General features: G+C 39.6%; 1 protein-coding gene across 1 annotated transcript in view; it reads left to right on the forward strand.

Moving 5' to 3' along the window:
* The first annotated feature begins 8,736 nt into the window (after window positions 1-8,736).
* Window positions 8,737-16,832, forward strand: part of LOC133874782 (uncharacterized) — a 43,314-nt gene continuing 35,218 nt past the window's right edge. The window contains exons 1-3 of the mRNA XM_062312646.1: window positions 8,737-9,061; window positions 12,860-13,048; window positions 13,229-13,282. Coding sequence (XP_062168630.1) covers window positions 8,840-9,061; window positions 12,860-13,048; window positions 13,229-13,282 — 465 coding nt within the window. The 5' untranslated portion in view covers window positions 8,737-8,839. The remainder of the gene's footprint in view (window positions 9,062-12,859; window positions 13,049-13,228; window positions 13,283-16,832) is intronic.

The following is a 16,832-nucleotide window of genomic DNA, read 5'->3' on the forward strand; positions in this document are numbered from 1 at the left end:
GACGAATTGACAAAGGATCACGTGATGGGTTCAGTTGTGGTTGGCAAAGCACAAGGGTTTTACTTGGCGAGCTCGTTGGACGAGATGAGCCAGACGATGGTGTTGATTGTGTTGCTGCATGGTGCTGGTCAGCATAAGGTGGTGGAGGATACGATCAGCTTCTTTGGGGTGCATTGAACAGCGTCGCTGGAGTCTCAAATTACAGTGGTTGGCGGAACCGGGAAGTACGAGAACACTAAAGGGTATGCTACGGTGGAGACGCTTCATCTGGAGGATCAGCACACTACGGACTGCCTATCCCCACTAGCTTATAAATTTGGCTTCATTTTTTTAGTTTTGACATCACCACAAAATCAAAGCCTTTGAACTTTTGAAGGGTTCATGGGGGAGCTTGTAGCAACAAACTTTTAAAGAGAGAAAGATAGAAAGAAGTAAGAAGTAAGAAGTAAGAAGTAAGAAGAGGATGATGGTGGTGATTGTGGCGAAACTCTTGGGGGAGTACACGGCGGTGCTTACAAGGTTGACGGAAAGGCTTCTACCGCCAAGGCGTAGCCTTCATGTTCATGCTCTCAGGAATCTTCTTTTGAATTCTACAGCTTCCACGCATGACTACAGGTCATTCCTTTTTTATTTTTAGTTTTCTTCAGTTCTTCACTATTTGTTTGCAATTTTATGGTGTTTTTTAGATTCTTTTGGAGAGGTTTTCGATTGTGATTTAGCATAGGTTTGAGTTGTCTTATAAGGTAATATTACAACCCTCTCTTAGTCTTTGAATTATATTTTTCTTTCTCCCAACAGAAGGCAGTGGCATCAAGAAGCAATGGTGATGACTACAAAATGGAGATTCACATAAAAAATTAATAGAGTTGATTGGTTGGCCAGCCTCACATATATACACGTGGTGGGTGGAGTGCGTGGGTTTTATGTAGAGGTGAACAGGTGGTTTGATTATCACCACCGCACCGCTGTGGCTAGCGTCGCCTCTACTACTATGACTATGGTTCCTCATCCATCCACCAGAGAGGCTTCTAATGTCATCTCCAGACACTGGCCACTTCCAGGTTCCAGTGATAGACCTCCAAGGTTGTAAGTGAATATATGAAACATGTTATCGAACTAAGCGAGGCAATCTCAAAATTGCTATCAGAGGCTTTGGGGCTTAGCAATGACTACCTTGTAGGCATAGATTGCATGAAAATTGAAACACTAGTGTGCCACTATTACCCAATTTGTCCTGAACCAAACTTGACTCTTGGCACAACAAAGCATTCAGACCCATCCTATCTAACTTTGCTCCTGCAAGACAATATTGCATCAAAATCACTGGGTTGATGTTCCCCCAGTGCAAGGAGCACTAGTAGCCAACATCGGTGACTTCATGTAGGTAAGTGTAGTTTCTCTGTTCACTAGGAAATAATCGAGCAAATACTTTGCCTAATTATCTTATCCATCTTTATCACAATCTGGTTGTCTTTCAAAATTTTGCTGCTTATCACCAATGACAAGTTTAGAAGCGTGGAGCACAAGGTACTAGCTGGAAAGGTTGGGCCTCCAACGCCAGAAAACATGGACTACTCTTGACGAATGTGCATGGGAATGGCACCCAACCTCCCGCAGCGTTGTTCAGTGGAGGATACCTCGTCCAGACGCTCCCTTTTTGTACACGCCGGAACTCTAGACGCCGACAACTTCGTTGACGTCTTTGGCAGGCCGCCGAGGAGCGTTCTTCAGCGCAAATTCTCCAGTGACTTCACCAATTCCAATGGTTTCTACGAGGAGATTTTTATGAAGTCGGAGTTTGTGGCTCTAGCGACCAGTGGTGGCCGTAGCTTGCTCTCTTTCAGGATTCCTGCGAGGAGCAAGGAGTTCTATAGCGATATATTTGGGTTGGACAATGATTGGAGGCGGTCGAGGGATATACCACTCAGTACGCTTGTTTTGTTTAAAAGGGCAATTTCCTAATTTCAAGTTTGAAGACAAGGGCATTTTCAATTGTTTGTGTCCTAAAATGTCACGTGCACGACACATGGTGGGTTTTCTATCCATTTTGATAGGAAGAGCTAACAGAGTGGTCATTTTCGGAGTTGTTGGTAGTTTGGAGGGCCGGAGTCGGAGTGTTGGCAGTTTGTGGGGTTAGTTGCAAAACATGTGGTAATTTGGAGGGGCTAAACTGTAATTTTCTTAAGGTTTTTAGATGTATCCTTACCTTTAACATAATTTTAAAAACAAACCATAAAATATGCTTCAAAAAACTTCTCACACCTTTATATAGAAAAAATAATGTTTTGAATACACAAATGTAGAGAGAGAGAGACATTGTTACTTAAAAAAAAATCAAAATTTAATAATTTATATATATAAATAAGATGACAAAGTGGAGAAGAGTGTGTCTTTACCTCTACTGTCCCTCTCTATTGGGGATAAATAATACTTTTATATCTTATATATATCTCTTGGACATTTCATTTTTAAATCTATCTTTTGATTTATGGAACCCACATTGGACCCTACAAATTCAATAGTGAATTTAAAACTTAGTTGGATGGATATGTATAAAAGAAGAATGCTAGACATCCAAACACTTTTTTTCCAAAATTTGGTTCCAATATAATGTGTTACAATCTCATGAGATCTATCATTTTGAGAAATGTACCACAATTTCTCATAGGATTGTGACATACCAGATTGGAACCAAATTTTGGAAAAAAAATGTTAGGATGTTAAGCATTTCTTTGTATAAAATATGCATAGGAGATGTAAGTGTATCATTTCTCTTTTACCAAGACTGTCGCAAGGAGGGAAGGGTAAGACCCATCTCTGTCCTCTAGTGACCAAGAGGTGTGCTTTTTTTTCTTCTTTTTTCTTTTTTTTTTTTGGTTTTTTAGACAAGGTAGTAATTATATAAAAGGAAAAACAATTGTGGAGGCAAGTTTATACCCTTTTTATTTTTTTTTTACTTTAAAAACACTTACTAATTTTTGCTTTTCAAAAACATTTTGAGTTTATCAAACCAATTTTTTAAGGACCTCAAAAGATGGATTTGTTTGATTAAAACTTTTAGATGGTATTTTTCACTTTTTGATTGAAAAAGTGTAATGATGTGATATAAATATGAAAATAATTTTGAGTGTTTTGTATTTGAAGATATTTGTTATTTGTTATTTTTTGGTATCTTTTTGCTGAAAAGTAAAAAATAAAAACCTGATGCGTTGTCAAACGGGGCCTACAAAGACCCACACGTGGGTCTTAAAATCTGATGGTTGGTTTAGAAAATAGATGTATGAAAGATGTACATGTAACATGTCTATTTTCAAAGAGAGGTTTTTTTTTTTTTAACATCTTTTGTACATCTCCCATATATATATATATATATTATAAATCAACAATTGAATCTGTAGGCTCACATGAGATGTACAAAAGATGTACATATAACATGTCTCTTTACGACTCAAAGATAGATGATTTTTTTTTTTTTTTTTACATCTCCCATATATCTATTTTATAAATCAACCATTGGATCTGTAGGATCTACAAAGACTTGCATGTAGGTCCTATAAATTTGATGGTTGGTTTATAAAAGAAATATATGAGAGATATACAAAAGATGTACATGTAATATGTCTCTTTTTCAAATATGACTAGGCATGTATACGAGCCCAGTTCGGGCGAGTAGTGGTTGTCCAAACTTGGCTCTTGGAGAATGTTCATGAGCTCGAGCTCAACTCGTGACTGGTATTGAATATTGAGCTCAGCTCGGCTCGGCTCGACAAGTGTAAATTCTTGTCCAAGCTTGAGCTCGAGCTCAAGCTCGGTTTTTTTACCGGCTCATGAGGACAAATTTCAGTGTAGCAGCGGAGGCGATGAAGGCGAAGAATGAGATCTTGCTGTAGCGTAGTAGCTAGGCTCGTCCTCCTCGGGCGTCCCGTCGTGGACTTGCCCGTGACCGTCGCCGACCCAGACCCACCTCCTGCCCTTGCTGATGGCGATGATGCGACGATGGGTTCCTCATGTTCTTTGAAGCATCCACGAGGAAAAGTTGGACCTATGAGACTCTGAGATTGAAAATAAGTAAAGTGTATAACATTCAAGAAGAAGGTGTGACACTCACAGATTGAACAAAACTATAGAAGTGAAGTGTAGAAGATTCAAGAATAAGCCACAAAAAAAAAAAAAAAAAAAGAAAAGAAAAGAAGAAGGTGCGAGAAGATAAGGGGTTGGGTGTAGATAAGTCACGTGGCAGCAGGAGAATGATGTTAATAAGTATTGCGGAACAGCTGTAGATTTTGAGTAATAATTACCATTGCCAATCATTTTGACTTTAATCATTTATTATCAATTATTAAACTAGAAAAAAATTTTAAAAATAAAATAAATCAATTACTCTAGTTTTTTCTTGATGATTTAAAAAGGACAAAATTGACAAATATAATTTTCCTAATCTGGCAACACTATTATAAAATGTTATTGGTTACAAAGTGATAAGCGTCGAATGTTGCATATTCAAGCCCCTTAACTTATATATGTTAATTTCTTATCATTGTTATTTGTTTGATTTTGTGTTGTTTTAATGTTTTTCAGGTTTTAAATAAAAATGCAATTAATTCCATTGATTTTGGGCTTAAAGCACACTTTGAGAAGACCTAAAAGATATGTTTAAGCTTAACCAATCATAATAGAAGACTTATATGATGTGGTTAAGTTTAGTCAAATCAAGAGAATGATTAAATCGGAAATTTTTCACTAAGAGTCAAAATCGGATTGGATTCAAATTCGAATTCTGCATATGTCTCAGTGTTTGGATCATAACTTTTGCGTCAGATATTGGATTGCAATGAAATTGGTAGCGTTGGAAATCTAATAAAAAATGAAACAAATATGTCTGAAATAGTTTTTCCTTAATTCAGACGTTTACTATGCGAAAATTAGCCCGCAATAAAGACCGTAATTCTGGACGAATTTGAAATTCTTTTCCTACTTGGATTGAAGTTTCAATCTCATATTTGCACAAGAAGACTCAAGAAACGATTTTTTCTGGAATTCCAAGAGCTTCTAGGCCTCTTCTAGTCCCTATAAATAGACTCATAAGCTTCAAGAGAAATTGTGCTTGTGCTTGTGCTTAGTTTTAGACAGTAAATTCTTTTTGGAAACTTGACAAGTTGAAGAGGAGAAGAACATGGCAGGAGGCCACCTCAGCACCACGATGAGCGGCTAAATTCCTAATAGGGTGTTGATGTAGCCATTTCCAAGTAACAATGGTTTAATTGTAATTTAATTTGGTATTTTCTATATGCATGGTGGTTGTATAACTGTGAGAATTGATCTTAATGCTTATATTCAATCATTATGAATTTCTTATCTTGTCTTATAAAGTTTTTTATATTGATTGAACTCAATCCTTCATATTTTTTGTGATTATGTGGATGATTGTTATACAACGGTTTTAATTGACATGTGATCAAGATGATTAGATAGACCATGCTTAGGGAAGACGGATTGTACTACACCCTAGTTTAGTGTAATTTAGGTAGATAGTTCGTACAAACCGAAGATGGATTATACTATTCTATTGATTGTGTGTATCATATTAAAGATGTAGCTAATCCATACCTAGGGAAGATGGGTCATACCGCATCTTAGTAGTTAGGTGGACGGTCCATGCCAACCGAAGATGGATTATACTTATTCTTTAGAGTTAATTTATTGACTGCTCGAGTGAGACGAGCCCTATATCATGCATAGTATGAATTTCCCTTGTTAATTTATGATTGACCATTGTTATCCGGTGAGTGGTGAAATCAATTCCATATTCTTTATCTCATGCCTATTCTCTTTATATTTATGTCTTTTTACTTTTATATTTATTTTTAGAAAAAATCAAATCAAACATATTTTAATAAAGTTATATTTAATCTCGAAAAACTTGATAGCAATATCCCTGCAGTCCTTGAGGTTCAACACCCTCTCTATAGCCTTATCCTACAAGGATTCATCCTATTGCGAGTGGTAATTATTATTATTGATATATTTTGATAAACAAAAGACCACATCACAAAGGGAAAGTTTCAGTCAAATTTAGGTTGAAAAATTAAAAGTTATGAAAAACCAGTTGGGAATAATAAAGGTTCATATGTTTTATAAAAAAAAGAGACGTCTTAGAATGTTAATGTGCCTATAATAAAAATTAACTTAGCATATGAGGTCATTTCACCTTGATCTCCAAACTATCAAATGATCACATGGATCAGAATTTCAATTATGCTAACAACAATAATAAAGATAACAATAATTACGACAGTGATTGTGAGGAGGATTACGAAGATGATGATGATAAAATAATTCGATAATAAGTTTCTCCTCTAATCGTTAATATTCTATTATCTAACAATTTTTATAATAATAATTTGTGTTTGCAACTACCTTTTACATTCTTCTTTCTCATGTGCCAGTGTTTAAAATTTTGCTATAGTTTGCACATTCCGCACCAAAACGCAGTGTTTTGGTTGAAATTGTTAACTTGTTTTCAACTAAAACACTACGTTTTGGTAAAAACACACTATTTTCTGTTATAAGTTAATTAAATATTTATAATTTATACTTAACAATAATTAATTATAAGTTACATATTGATATAATTATACATTTATACTTAATATGTTAATCACAAATTCGTAATTACTATACACTAAATCATGGAATAGGATTCTCTCTATTTCAACTATATTAATAATAATCATACTTAATTATTATTTTTTACTTAAGCTAAAAGTATTAATCAAAATTATGTACTTAAAATCTTATATCATACTTAATCATTGTATGAGTATCAAGCAAGTAGATACTTAATCATATAAATTGTTAGACCATATGATCATTTTATATAAAATCTAATGATAATAAATATAATCATATCATCTTATATGATAATACTTAATTTGTAATTATTAGAAACACATTACTGACTCTAATGCGAATAACTTAATTTGAGATTTATGTGACATTACATGACTATAATTTATAGTTATAGGCTCATCGCCTTATATACACACACACACACACACACACTTAATTTTATATGACTATTAACCAAGTATGATATAATAATGTACATTTTGTTTATGATAAACAAGAACCTCGACCTGTTGGCTCATCTGAATGGGTCTAGCCTTAGTGGTAATTCTTCATTCATCAAAGTCTTTGATATAAGGAAGGTTTACGGTGTGCTTCTTCCTATGCCAAAAGGCAGTAGGGACATCACTTCAAATAAGCTCTGCCTTGAACTTCAGACTTTTGCTCCTTAAATAGACTTTAGGAGGGCTTAGGGCTGGAATCACGGGATGCCAGCATGCTTAGTGTTGTCAGGCGTGCACCGAAAGCATATTCCTTCTGCTTTTACTTCAGGTAACTTGCACCGAAAGTGGGGTAAAACTTTTGGTGAATAGTGAAAAAGTCACTATTCATGAATAGTACCATGTTGGGTGGCCGACCGAGTACTGTTTGCTTTTGTCTTTTAGTGCCGACGGGGCAACTTTAGGAGATCCATGTCCAGACATTACTTTGTCTTGGCATTCCTACTATTGAGTCTATACAATTGTAGAACATTTTGTTGGCACACCAAGCCACCTTGCTTCTAGGGTCCATGACCAACTAAGTAACCTTAGATGTCCAACCCTAAGCGACTTTAGATGGTACAAAGATGTATTCCTCTCCAGAGTCATGCTAAGGGATGATAGCAACCAACCGTTTTGGAAAGAGAAATTCATAAACGGTCTGCCTCACCTCTTCGCCCATAAGATCAAAGAAGTCTTAGTCAATGAGAACAATGTGATAGAATATGATAATCTCACTTACGGGAATATTATAAGTGCCATCCAAAAAGAAGGTCTTAAAATGTGTATCGATATGAAAATATCGAACCAAGCCAATAAGGATAAGAAAAAGGCTAAGTATGAAATGGGTAATTTCTGTGAGCAGTATGGTCTGCCTTCGGTAGCACCATCTAAGAAATATAGGAAGTCTCGTAAGCACAAAGAATATAGAAAGCATAAGAAACGGTTTAAAAGATTCAAGAAAAGAAGCTTTGAGCCGAATGATTTCTATAAAAAGGAAAAGAGAAAACCTATATATATATATATATATATATATAAGTTGGACTTCTTGGTAGGGACCTTTTCTTTCTTTTTATCCGCCATTTTTTCCCTGCAAAAATTCACGGGTTAAGAAATCAGGGATTGAATTTTGACTCCCCTTGACATTTTCAATGTCGAAATCAAATATACTTAGTATAGCTTGCCATCTTGCAAAAATTTGTTTAGAAGCAATATTTTGAATATCTTTTTCTAAAACATGTTTTGCACTCATGCAATCAACTTTTATTATATATATATATATATACATACATATTTATTAATAAATATATACGAATCGAGCTAATAAGTGAGTTGAACCTTTTTACGAATATGTTCGCAAACTTTAAACGAGCGAACCGAGTTTATAACAGGTATGTATCATTTAATAATCAAGTATAGTTTTATGTGTATGAATGACTCATTTAATATCTGAGTCACACACGAATTAAGCCTTATCGAACCGAGTCTGAACGAACTTACAGATAACTTTGTTTGGTTTATATCCTTAAATATGACTGTAACAAAACATATTTTTATTTTTACTTAATGAGAACCCAAAAAAACACGTCACCAAAACACTTTTGCAGCATTCGGCGCTCTTGAGAAGAATTTCAATCCGTAACGCGTGGCCCTCCTTTCCCTCTATTTTTGAAGAGGAGAGAGAAAACAAGATTCTTCTCTCTCTCTCGCTCCGTGTTTGCGCGTTTGCAACAATGAGAATAGCGTGCGGTCACCTAATCCCGACATTGGTTCATCCGTTGAAGTCATCTTTCTCCAGAAAACAGTCTCTCCTTCTCACAGAGAAGTCTCACTTCATAGGCTGTTTGGGGTTCACCCAGCGCTTCTCTTCCTCATCCTCCAAAGTAAGCATGAGCCTTAGAGCCGGCATCGTTGGCCTCCCTAATGTCGGCAAGTCCACTCTCTTCAACGCCGTCGTAAGCCATCTCTCTCCGTCTCTCTGCATATATATGTATGTATGTATGTATGTATGTATGTATGTGTATGCATGCATGTATATTTGTAACTGTATGTATCTAATCGGTTGCTGGGAAATTTTAGGAAAACAATGAAGTTCTGATTCGAGTATTTGGTTTAGCAGAATTTGGAACCTTGAAGAGAAAGAAGTGGGATTATTTGAGTTATTATATATTTTCATTTATTTTTTCTCAACTTCGAAAATAATGGGAAAAATTGGATTCAATTGTTGACTGCTCTTAACATAGGATATTAGAACAATAGAAAACTTGTTCTGCTGCAGACTCCGGTAGTTTAAAGACGCTGACTTTGGGTCACCTCGATCTGTTTCCAGTGGCGGTTTGTTTTGAGTGGGCAACAGAGGTGAGAATATGAGATTGGCGGTGGATTGTTCTGAGATGGAGAAGAATCTGAAGAGGGCGGAGGCTAGTTCAGAAGAGATCTCTGGATTAGCGAAGAAGGCGAGAAGATGAAGGGTACTCTCGTCAATTGCTCGCAGAAGAAGATTCTAGGGTATGCATGAAGAAAGATGTGCGATTGGATTAAGGCCGAAGTGGGTCGGGTTGTTGGTTTTGGGCTAGACCAATTACCCATAGTGGGTTCTTAAGGTGTTCGTCTGGGCCTGTTCGTGTCCAAGCCCAAACCAATTTGTGAGAAGATGGGTTTTGGATTTGTTGAGGGCGATGCAGTTATGGATGCTGGACTAGGTTTGGGATCCGGAGTAGGTCCTAGGTTCTCTTCGGATCACCGTTGCCTGAAGTTGCCGAAGGTCCCCAGGTGAGGCTTGTTACTTTGCCATCGACGATTGATGCGCTGTCTTCATTTGCAACCGGGGAATTTGAAGTCGATCATAGTGGGTCTTCTCAGGTGAGGTTTACTTTTGCCGGTGAGTGTGTTTCAGCTCTGGCAATCACAATAGATTCCTTCATGGTGTCGGTGTTGGAGGACGTAGCTTAGCCTTCTTAGGTGATCGAGAACCCTACTGCGCCAAGTTTTGTCTTTCCTCCCTTGCTGATATCCTATTCTAATCCATTGTTTTCTGTCGCTATGCTCTTTGCTTCGATAACGGAGATGCTGTCTTCAGCGCCCTGGATGTTTCCCTTAGGTATGAGGGGTCTTCTTTGGCACCGGTAGGCAACGGTGTTGGGTTTGTTGAACATCAGATTCAGTCCACCTCCACCAGGTAGGATTCGCTTTATTTCGGTGACTCATACTTAGGGGCGGCTGAGTTGGGAGAAAGGTTACGTCTCTCTACTCCAGCGTTGTCGGTATCTAAGCCGTTTCAGAGTTACTATAGGAAGGCTAGAGAAGGCAGAGCAGTGCATTTGGATGAGAGTTTATTTGCAGAGTTTGTGGTGGCGATGATGATAGATATTGACGGTGAGACCAAGTCTTTGCAGCGCTTGAAGGTGGAGGATCCTCTTCTTGTCGAGGAAGTTTCGGTGGATGTGGCGTAGCCATTGCTAGATTCTGTTGGAGTGGTAGTTTCCATGAAGGCTGTTGTTAAGCAATCTATTCTGGCAAGGGGTTTCCTTCGGAGGGGGTTTCTTAATCCGAGTTTGTCAGTGCAACCCCTCGCCTGAAGTGTCGGCAGCGTCGTCATTGACTCTTGTTGATGTGAACCCCATCAAGAATAACGAGACCCAACAACGAAAGGGAACCCAAGATCGTTCTATGGACAGATTCGAATGGAAGACCTCGAGCCGTTGTTTATGACAAACAAGAACCTCGGTATAAGGAAGACGCCACAAACGGTGGTGGAAACTCCATTTGATAAGTCGAGATGAACGCCACGGGAAATCCCGATAAGTTCGCGTAGTTCTTCAAAGAACTAAAGAGAATAAACCTCACAAGTTTTATGAATAATTAATGTTTGCCTTTTCCATTGCTTATGCACCTATTTAAAGGGCTGAACATTACAAGAGAAAAAAAAAAAAAACCATTACATAGAAAACCTAATTAAAGCCGATAATGGGTAAGGAAAGAAATCCTTACCTTCCTAAGACACACAAGACATATAAGGCAATAAAGGCTGGACGCCCACCCTCCTAATCAAAGCTAAAATAAATCCCTACTTGCCTAAAATAAAAAAAGAAAGAAAGAGCTGGAAGAGGAAAGAAGAGCTGGACGCCTAGAGTCATATAGAAGAAAACAAAAGACAACATAAAAGGAAAGAAAGTGGCGCCTAGAATAGCCATGCAATCCGATCCTTCTAGAATAGACCCAAAATATTTCTTGCCAATTCTTAGCCTTGACCGGATCCTTCTAGAACTTGAATCAAGGTGACGATTCTTTGTTGCCCACGTGGATCATGCTCAATGGATGGTGGACCTCCACGAATTTGCTTGAGCCCATAACTATTGGATGAGCCCGTTGAGTACATCCTTGAACTTCTTTGCTCGTGCTCTCGTAATCGGCCCAATTGGTACTTGAACGAGATCCTTTGAAGCGGTGCCTTGATCTCCATCACTTGTTGCTAAGGAAGTTGGGGTGGAAGGGATTCCATCTCTTTTGGGTGGTTGTGGCACTCCTAACAATGAAAAGGGTGAGGATTCCAGAATTAATGGTCTGATCCAGTCTTAGAAGTGGCCTGGATTGGGAGATTGTAGGGCGAGATCAGGGCGACGAGATTTGGAATGGGGAGGTTGGAGAATCCCCTTACCCTTTGGGTGCTTTACATCCTAACATGCCCTTGGCTTATGCAATGGATGGTGACGAGGGCGAGGATCTGTCCTTGGCAACCCTGAATGCCATTGAAGAGGAGTTTCATCGGGAAACAATGGTAGCGCGCCAAAAGACCAACAGTAGGAGGGAGCTGTTGAATTTGAAAAGCTCCACTAAACACGGTGATGCAAGAGCACCCTCTCGGGGTTGGAAAAGCAAGGCTCACATGATGTAGTGTTGAGTGTCTCATGTGGGCCTTGGGTTTTAGGGTCTAGTGGGTTTGTTGGGTTTCTTTTTTTTAATATATTTTTATTGCTTATAAAAGAAAATGGCTATACACATACCCGTGTACATTTCAATTTGTGCGTATTTTGGATTTATTGGAGGAATCTTTTAGATTGAGATGGAGCAACTTTTCGGTTCTCTTGGGTCATGCCTAGTAACATCCTAGAGCTTCTTCATTGCTGGAAATTTCAATGGCGGGGACACCCTAAAGAGGCAATCTGGAAAGTTATTCCTGCTCTCTTAATATTGAGTATTTGGAGAGAAACGAATCGGCGTTTCTTTGAGGATAGCGAGTTCAATGTGCCTTTTTAAATAATCCTCATTTTTGAGATCTCTTTTGGATTTGGTTATTATAAATGTTCCTAATTTTGACTCAGAGAATCTGGTACATTTGTTTTGTTTTTTAAATTGTAGTAGCGTTTAGGGTATTCGGTTCTCTTGTATGCTTTTCGTGCTTTGCCCTTTTCTTTCAATAAAATTATTATTATTCATAAAAAAAAAAGAGATGGAGCAACACTTGAGACATTTTAATGTGAGTACTAAAGTTATGTTTTGATGCAAGAAAGTAGGGCTTTGCTTTAGCAACTGCCATATGCACAAGCTAATGAGTTAGTTATTATGGTCACAAATACGACTTCTTGCTTTGACATTGTGCAACGTAGCTGCTTGTTTGTTCTTCTTTTTGCCACTTTATTGATCATGTTGCTTGATGATTCTTATATTATAGTTCCAGATTTATGTATTTTGTGTTCCATGAAGTGTTTTTTAGGTATGCATGATATTGATGTATAGTAAATTTATATGTGTAGGTTGAGAATGGAAAGGCTCAAGCTGCTAATTTTCCTTTTTGCACGATAGAGCCAAACATAGGGATTGTTGCAGTTCCAGATCCTCGTCTCCAAGTACTTTCTGATCTCAGCAAATCTCAAAGAGCGGTCCCAGCATCCATAGAGCTTGTAGATATTGCTGGGCTTGTCAAGGGTGCCAGTCAAGGGGAGGTGACATTCTTTGTCCTTTACCAGTTGTAGTTTGCTTTTGGTATCATTGAATCTCTAGATTGATATATATATATATACACACATATATATTTGTTTCACCATGCCTGTCTTATTGATTCTACTGCAAATAGGTAGGTAAGCATTAACTCATTTTTTTTTTTTGAAATTCTCTTATTGCAGGGGTTGGGTAATAAATTTTTATCACACATTCGCGAGGTGGACTCCATACTTCAGGTTTTTGCATACTATAACAAATTCGTGTTCTTGTATGGCTTTTTTCATCTTTTTTCCTCAACAAATTGTATGTTTATCAATGGATTTGTCGTGTTTAGTATTTGCAATGACTGGATGCAAGAAGAAGGTTAAAAAACTACATGATAACATCAATTCTTCTGTAAATTTTTTTAGCACAATTCACCAAATAATCTTTTTCCTATGCTGCTGCTGCTTCATTTTGTTTTGTTTTTAATATCATTTTATTGCTCCATGGATACTAGAAAGTCTTTGCTGATGAAGTCATTTACTTAATTTTTTCTTAAATTGGGGACCATAAAATATCAAATTATTGCGGGCGGGCGGGCGGGCGGGGGGGGGGGGGGGGGGGGGAAATTTATAAAGATACCCGCAACAATGCATTGAGTTGCAATCACAAAATGTAGGAGTTACAATTATTGCATTTCTTTAAATGCATCCAATAAAGGGAGAATTCAGTATAATTGCTTGGTCCTCTCTGCTCTAGTGTCGGCGCGTGAGAGCTCGTCTAGATAGGGGTCGTTTCTCTTCCGATTACTCTCGCCTTTTCTCTCTTTGCTAGCAGCTTTCTTGCATTTTTGGGGTCCGAGTTTCGGTTTGCAGGCTTTGTAGGGTGTGTACCTCGTAGGGTAGTCAGTCGGTGCTTCTTTGGCTGAGTGTATCTCTGTCTCGGCGATGTGAACATTCAGGTTTGTGCGTCTGTTTTCCGGGGGTGTAGCGAGATGGAGAAGAAATTTTCTGCGGAGGCAAAGTCTTTTGCTTTCGTGGTTTTGGATGGGGCGTCGGTTCTGAGGGTGGTGGAGAAGAGAAATAATTTTTTGGGTGAGGTCGTACTGAGTGCTCAGTGCTCTAATTGGTTAGCGTCGACGTTGGAGGCGCTAATGGGTACTTCGGAAGATCAAGAATTTGTCAAGTCTTTCCGAGAAGGTTCGAAAATTCTGATTGCTCGGAGGGGTGGGAACAGAACTGGGCGCTTCTTAGAGGTGACAGTATTTGGTTTGGGCGGTCGGAAAGGCTTTATTATCATCCCTGAGGGCCGTGGAGGGTGGGGATGGCAGAAATTCTCCGGTGAGTTGCGTAAGGCTGTCGATTTCCTCTCTGCTATGGTGGGTAGCGGGCAAGGCTCTCCGTCTTCGTCGATCAAGAAGGATGCGAAGGTGCTAGGGCCGAGCTTGGGCTTGGCCTCAAAGTGGACGGGGCCGTCCTTTGCGGAGGTGTTGTGCTCGGTTCCAACCTCTGCTGTGAATAAGTTGCCCTTGGTGGGGGAACTTCGTTTCGGGTTGAGGGCTTTGTCGGAGGAGCCGGGTGCTCTTGATCCCCTCCCGGCGCCGACTCATGCTGAGCAAGTTTTGAGCTCGACGGTGGGCTGCCCACATCATCCGTTGGTTAAAGACCGGTCTCTTGATTCGCTGGGCAAGAAGCCTTCCCCACGTTCAAATTTGAATTTTGAACGTTCTATGTTGCGCACATGGAGCAAGCTGGTCAACGGTTTGAAAGTGGTCTTGGGCCGGACTATCAGGAATTTTTTGGGCCGGCTTGTTGGGTCTGGCTTGGGTCGAAAACGTTCTGGTTTTCGTTTGGCCCGACTTCTGCCGAAACCTAAAGCTCATTCGGCGATCGAACCAGGGACGCCTCCTTTTCCGGCACCGTCTCGGCCGGAGCTCTCGTCGTCAGCAGTTCCAGGGGCTCTTCCGGTTGGTTCGTTTTCTTCTGGGTTCTCTCTGGTGCGTTCTCCTCCTAGGGGTTTGGAGGCTGTTTCGTCGGGGAAGGGTATAGCAGTTCCAGGGGCGTCTTTTGCTTTTTCGGCACCGTCTGTTCGGCCGGAGACCTCGTCGCTGGCAGTTTCAGGGGCTTTGCCAGTTCGGGTTTCTTCTTTAGGGGGAGGGTCTAGCAGCTTGAAGGTGGACCCTAGCCGGGTCACTGCCTCTAAGCCTTTCGATGCTTCTCATGCAGTATCCTAACTCACGGCCTCTCCTTCCGCTGGAGCGACTGAGTTGGGGGAGAAGCTGCGCTCTTCTCCTCCCGTGGTTTCTAAGCCTTTTCAGAGCTATTTCAGGAAGGCGAGAGTACTTAGGGAACGGGTTTCGTGGAAGTGGAATGATGTTCTACTTTCAGATTCCCTGAAAGCCTCGAAGATGGTCGCCGACTTAGCTGTTAATAAGGTTTCGGTTGTAGAGCCTCCAGTGAAAAAGGTTGTTGAGCCTCCAGTGGAGGACTTTCTTAGAAAGGGATTTCTCAACCCTCACCCGGTTTTGACAACCACTTCCTCTTCGCCACAGAAGGTCGTTGATGAGGGGATAGTCAGGCATTCCTCCCCTCCTAGAGGCTGCTCCAGTTCTGCACCTATTGAGGGTAAGGGTTTCTCCCAATCTCGGAATTGGCCGATCGGTTTTGATCATAACGGGGAGATTGTGGTTTGGGAGGATGATGTTGATTTTTGGGATGTATTGCCTTTGGATTGGGCGTCAAAGGGTGCTTTTGGGGAGGAGGTGTTGGCAATTCGGGATGCCATGGAAGAAGAATTTCAGCGTGACAAGATGATATCGCGTCAAAAGTCCAAAGGCAAGAGAGAGCTTCTGAATCTGCATAGCTCTATCAACTATGGCGACACTAAGCCTTCTGCTAGGAGTAGGAAAGGAAAAAACCTTATGTTGTAGAGTTGTATGCTTGGGTTGGTTTGTGGGTCGTTCTTCAGGCTTTTGGTTTTTGCTTGGGATCTTTTGAGGGTTGTTGTTCTTGGGTTTTACCCTTTGTTTTTTGGGTTTGCTTGTATTTCGGGTTTAAGGTTTTGGGGGTGTTTTCATGTATTTTGGGTGGGGGTTTCTTCTGGGATGTATTTTGTAGTTTGGGCTTTTTGGGTGTTTCTTCTGGATTTTGGTTTTTTGGGGGCTTTGGGTTTTGTGCGTGCGTAGGTTCTTGTGGGTTTTTTCTGTGGGTTAGTTGGGTGTTCCTGTATATACTTCCTGTGTACTTAGGAGCGCTTTTTGCTTTTTTAATAAAGTTTTCTTACTTATCAAAATAAAATAAAATATCCAATGAAGCTTAAAGAAGGCGTCACAGTCTATGCTCAATCATGACCTACTCTATCCCAAAAAGACAGAAGATTGAATCACCCACAAGTCTCTGGCCACTTCGCAATGGAGATGATCAATGGTTTTCCCGCTCTTCTTACACATACAACATCAATTCATCATTATGACGTGCCTCTTCCTCAAGTTATCTTTCTTGGGTTGGGATGCAAAATTCCATTACCTTAACCGCTTGTCAAATGGGCTTGGAGATTGAGATTATCTCCAAGCTAAAGGTTGCTTTACAAAATATTATAATATATGGTGCGTGCTGGGCTTGAATGCTTAGGGTGCCACCCATAGCCAACCCATATATGCTTTAGACCTTGATTCTCATTTGATTTATTTGTGGCATCTTCACTCATTCACAACAATTAGGAACACACAAGCACAGGCGAGAGGGGAGATTACCTTCTGACAATGGATTGGCTAAGATTTGAGATTTGATTTTGTCGTCAAGCACT

The sequence above is a fragment of the Alnus glutinosa genome, chromosome 8 (genome assembly GCF_958979055.1).
Source record: "Alnus glutinosa chromosome 8, dhAlnGlut1.1, whole genome shotgun sequence".
Classification (NCBI taxonomy): Eukaryota; Viridiplantae; Streptophyta; class Magnoliopsida; order Fagales; family Betulaceae; genus Alnus; species Alnus glutinosa.